Source organism: Alosa pseudoharengus, unplaced genomic scaffold, assembly GCF_046254945.1.
Source record: "Alosa pseudoharengus isolate Yale_2024_CS ecotype anadromous, Long Island Sound unplaced genomic scaffold, YU_APseudo_1.1 YU_APseudo_1.1_scf_28, whole genome shotgun sequence".
Classification (NCBI taxonomy): Eukaryota; Metazoa; Chordata; class Actinopteri; order Clupeiformes; family Clupeidae; genus Alosa; species Alosa pseudoharengus.
The window spans coordinates 1,584,600-1,589,599 of record NW_027468709.1 but is presented as its reverse complement, the minus strand read 5'-3'; the positions used below and the strand labels follow the sequence as shown (position 1 = coordinate 1,589,599).

The 5,000-nt window shown below is 48.0% G+C and overlaps 1 protein-coding gene across 1 annotated transcript in view; it reads right to left on the bottom strand.

The window, feature by feature from the left end:
• Positions 1–5,000, bottom strand: part of LOC143099447 (E3 ubiquitin-protein ligase TRIM37-like) — a 33,052-nt gene that overhangs the window by 21,261 nt on the left and 6,791 nt on the right. Inside the window, exons 5-10 of the mRNA XM_076262439.1 lie at positions 4,785–4,901; positions 3,346–3,433; positions 2,820–2,942; positions 1,168–1,291; positions 943–1,010; positions 1–122 (exon numbers count right to left, since the gene is read on the bottom strand). The exon at positions 1–122 is cut by the window's left edge and continues 3 nt beyond it. Of these exons, the coding sequence (XP_076118554.1) occupies positions 1–122; positions 943–1,010; positions 1,168–1,291; positions 2,820–2,942; positions 3,346–3,433; positions 4,785–4,901 (642 nt within the window). The remainder of the gene's footprint in view (positions 123–942; positions 1,011–1,167; positions 1,292–2,819; positions 2,943–3,345; positions 3,434–4,784; positions 4,902–5,000) is intronic.

Below are 5,000 nucleotides of genomic sequence, written 5' to 3'. Positions count from 1 at the left end.
GTGAAGTCAGGCGGTACAGGTGTGGTGACGAACGACTGCATGGGCTTCCTGTGCACCTGCTGGAACATGAGTAGAATCTCCGGGCTCTTGGAGATGAGCTCACTTTTACTGCAGGACCTCAACTACACACACACACACACACACACACACACACACACACGGGTCCAAAACTGCAACAAAACTGCTTCGGCCTCTCTAGTTTGGTTTTAGATTGGCCACTCCACTGCCACCACAAGCATAACATGTGGGGTTCCTCAAGGCTCCATCCTGGGTTCAGTCTTTATATATTTCCACTGGGAAATGGGATCTATTCTATACCCATGCTCATAACTAACTGCTTACGTTACGTTAGTTACATAAACATTCTTTGAAAGCATACAAATGGCACGCACATCCAGGGTCTACGTCTTGGATGCTAGACAAAAGCAAGTCACATATCAATAAAATCCGCACACCATACGTAGCTATACATTTCATCGTCTGAGGAAGGGCTTGCCCCGAAACGTCACATCACGTCACTAAATATCTGCTTGACAGAGCTACGTCTGGTGTCCAGAGTTAGTGGTATTGCTGTGACATAAACATTCTTTGTCACTGTTCTGTATCCAGGTGTGTGAGTTCTGTGTGCAGGTGTGGGTGTCCTGTATCCAGGTGTGGGTGTTCTGTGTGCAGGTGTGGGTGTTCTGTGTGCAGGTGTGGGTGTTCTGTGTGCAGGTGTGGGTGGTGTGGGTGTTCTGTGTGCAGGTGTGGGTGTTCTTTGTACAGGTGTGGGTGTTTTGTATCCAGGTGTGGGTGTTTTGTATCCAGGTGTGGGTGTTTTGTATCCAGGTGTGGGTGTTCTGTATCCAGGTGTGGGGGTTCTGTATCCAGGTGTGGGTGTGGGTGTTCTGTGTGCAGGTGTGGGTGTTCCATGTTAGGGGTAAGAGGATATTTGTCTCTTACCTGGTGCTCCACTTCCTGCAGCAGAGACTCCAGTAACTCGGTCTCCTGAGTCAGGGATGTCTTCTGACCTACACACGCACAGGCACACACACACATGCACATATGATACAGTAAATGCAGTACTTTGCAAGAGTTTGATGTGTTACTGAAACAGTGCGTGCGTGCGTGCATTCGCGTGTGTGTGTGCATGCGTGTGTGGGTTTGTTTGTTTGTTTGTGGGTGTACCCATAAGTGTGATGAGCTTGTTCTTGAGCTGGTTGTCCAGTCGTGCGATCATCATCTCCACGGCGTTCCTGATCTCTCTAACGCGTTCATCCTTCGCCCCACGCACCGCCTCCACATTCTTCTCCTGGTGGGGGCAACACACACACACACACACACACACACGCACACACACACACACGCACGCACACACACACACACGCACACACACACACACACAGTCACATTCCACTCAAACAGGACCAGCATCACTGGACTAGTGCCATCTGAACTCATTTGGTGGAGCAGTGTGGCACGTTAACATCAGACTCTGCCAGGCGTGTGGATCTCCACAGCTTTACCCGACACACTGTAATGGATTTAGCCTCCTCGCGTCCTGGGGCCTACAGGGACAAGTTAATGGAGCCTGCATTTAATTATGGCTGCTTCCTGAACCCCCTTTCAGACAGAGTGTGACAGCCGCTTATTCAGCGTGTATTTAGTGCGTCCAGTCTGAAAGCTACCTACATGCGTGTATTTAGTGCGGTCAAGTCTGAAAGCTACCTACACGAGGAACTTAAAAATAGAGGCTTTTTATGCCTTTAATTTGACAGGGCTGTGGAGAGAGTGACAGGAAACGTGTGGGAGAGATAGAAGGGGTCAGGAAATGACCCGGGCCAGACTCATGGACACCGAACATGGTATGAACGCTGTAACCAGTAGCGACACAGTGTCCCCCCACTACACGAGTACCTTAACAGGCTAACTAGCCCTCTTATGATCTCCTGTTAGTTACATAGTTAGGGCTCAGCCTCATTAGCAAACCTTCCAATGACCACATCCAAGGACGGGGGGGGGGGGGGGGTTATTGCCCTTCAATCAACCACTACAATGGTGTCAGAGTAAATTCACTAGGATGCTGTCAGAGTAAATTCACTAGGATGTTGTGAGAGGAAATTCACTAGGATGGTGTCAGAGGAAATTCACTAGGATGGTGTCAGAGGAAATTCACTAGGATGGTGTCAGACAGGATGGTGTCAGAGGAAATTCTTGTCCCATTATTTCTCTTAGGATTGTGTCTCCAGCTGGCTGTTACATAAGGCGTGAGTGTGAGCGTGTGTGTGTGAGTGCTACTCCAAACTGCTTTCTGTGTCTCTCTGTGCTGTGCTGTGCTGTGCTGTGCTGCTGATGAGAGGGACTCAATGCTGTGGGCTCACACCGCCCTCTGCTGGCCACACTGGGCGTAGCAACCAGCTGTGGTGACGGGATGCAGCAGGTCCTCCAGGAAGGTTGTTAACTGGACTGCATGTGTGTTACCATGTGCTGTGTTCAGTGACTGTCTGCTGGTCTACTGGCATACATGGGCGTTTTTATGATGATTGGGCATACATGGGCGTTTTTATGATGATTGGGCATACATGGGCGTTTTTATGATGATTGGGCATACATGGGCGTTTTTATGATGATTGGTGTGGTGTCTGTGTTGTAGCTGTTTGGATTGCTACCACTTTCCTCTGCACTGTATTCTTTAGGTAAAGATGAGGAGCTCTCTTTCTCCCTCTGTGTGTGTGTGTGTGTGTGTGTGTGTATGTATGTGTGTATATGTGTATATGTGTATGTGTGTATGTGTGTGTATGTGTGTGTGTGTGTTGATGGTTTGCACGTGCGTAGCGTACCACTTCCTGGACGAGGCTGATGAGCTCCATGAGTCGTCGGCGTAGCTTGGCAACCTCCTCATTCACCTTGGTGACGTGCTGCTCGTAGATCTCTGCCAGAGGCTTGAAGGTATGGCCCCCATGCTGGACAGATCAGAGTGTTACAGAAACACACACACACACACACATATATATTATGCATGTGTGTGTGTGTGTGTGTGTGTGTGTAAGTAATTTTTATTTATAAAGCACATTTAAAGCAGTGCAAAACTGACCAAAGTGCTGTACAGTGACTAGCTAGAATGAAAATAGATAAATAGATAAATAGATGTGTGTGTGTGTGTGTGTGTGTGTGTGTGTGTGTGTGTGTGTGTTGAGGAGGACATAACCAGCACACTCATGGCAGATGTGTGTGTGTGTATGGATGTGTGTATTGTATGCATACACGTGCGTGTGTTTTAAGAATTCGTTCCATGCCTCCACACTAGTGGAGTGTGGAGTGTGGAGTGTGTGTGTGTATGTGTGTGTGTGTGTGTGTAGGACATACCATTCCACCCCATAGGGCACATTGATGGCAGATGCACTTCTTGCAGGTCCAGCAGAACACACTCAGCTTCTCGTGGTGGTTCTCACACCTGCAGTGGGGAACACACAGAACAAGAGAGAGAGTGTGTGTGTGTGTGTGTGTGTGTATATGTGTGTGTGTGTGTGTGTGTGTAGAGGCTCACTTGTCCTAGTTCTCCTCCTTGTTTTTTGAAGAGACTGCAGAGTGTGTGTTCGTCTGTGTGTCTGTGTGTGTGTGTGTGTGTGTGTGTGTGTGTGTGTGGGTGAGAATGTGTGTAAGTGTTTGTGAGAGTGTGTGTGTGTGTGTTTGAACTATAGTAGAAGTGAGCGCCACAACCAGTTCTGGACCGTTGGAGTGAGGTCTTTTTGGGGAAGTGAGGTCTTTTATGCCGGACCTCACTTTTTTTTTCTTGTAATGGTGCTATAAACCTAGCCTGGCGGGGCCATCCTATATCATTGACATGTATAGTCTGGCATCGAATCATTCACCTCGCTTAATCCAAGGGGCGGGCAGAGAATTGTCTTTCAAACTGCCTAGGCATGCAATAGGCCAGCGCTACGACCATATCCGTATCCGGTCGGCAAAACGGCAAATACATCCTTCTTCGAAAGGAATGACTTAAGTGCATTGTGTTGATCTACTTTCAAAGAAAAGCACAAGTCCAACTCCTCCAAAGTTGACGCCAACGCCGATTCAAACAACCGCTCTTCGTTTGCCATAGCCACCTTCCTTGTTGTTCACCGTCGCAGGACTGTCGTTATCCTGTTAAGCCCGCCTTAAGACTCTCTAACAAAATAGAGCGCTGTGATTGAATAACATCCACGGTGTTAGCCAAAAGAAATCCCTATGGTTTGATACTAGACGTACAAGCTGAGCAAATTAATTTGCCGCCGCTAGGGTGCGTCTAGATTTCTAGGCTACTATAAACCCATAAGAAAAGCAAACTCAACTAAAGCAAACGTTTTCAAAAGGACCTCAGTTTCAACTGAAATACAGTTCACTCTCTCACTCAAGAGCTCCCTTATGCAGGTACTGCAACGACTTATTACATTTTACCTATTGGGCGGTCATAGAGGCAGGATATTGTTACAGCTAGTTTCTAGCTGTAGTAGTAGTCGTGAGTCTCACTTCTACAGTCCCCACACCTGGACCTCACTTAAAGCATATGTTCAAGTATGTGGGTGAGTGTGTGAATGTGTGTGAGTGTGTGAATGTGTGTGTGTGTGTGTGTGAGTATGTGTGTGTGAGTATGTGTGTGTGCGTGTGTGTTTGTGTGTGTGCGCAAGTGTGTGTGCGCAAGTGTGTGTGCGTCTGTGTGTGTGTGAGTGTGTAAATGTGTGTAAGTGTGTGAATGTGTGTAAGTGTGTGAATGTGTGTAAGTGTGTGTGTATGTGTGTGCGTGTGTGTGAGTAGAGGCTCACTTGTCCTTGTCGTTCTCCTCGTGCTTGGAGAGGTTGCAGAGCTGCAGTGTGTCTAGTTGTTGGGTGACCTCCTCTGCCCACCGACAGTTCACCAGCTCACGCAGCTGCAGAGGGGCCCTGGGACAGACACACACACACACACACACACACACACACACACACACACACACACACACACACACAGTTATGTACAGCGAGTGCAGTCTTAAACACACA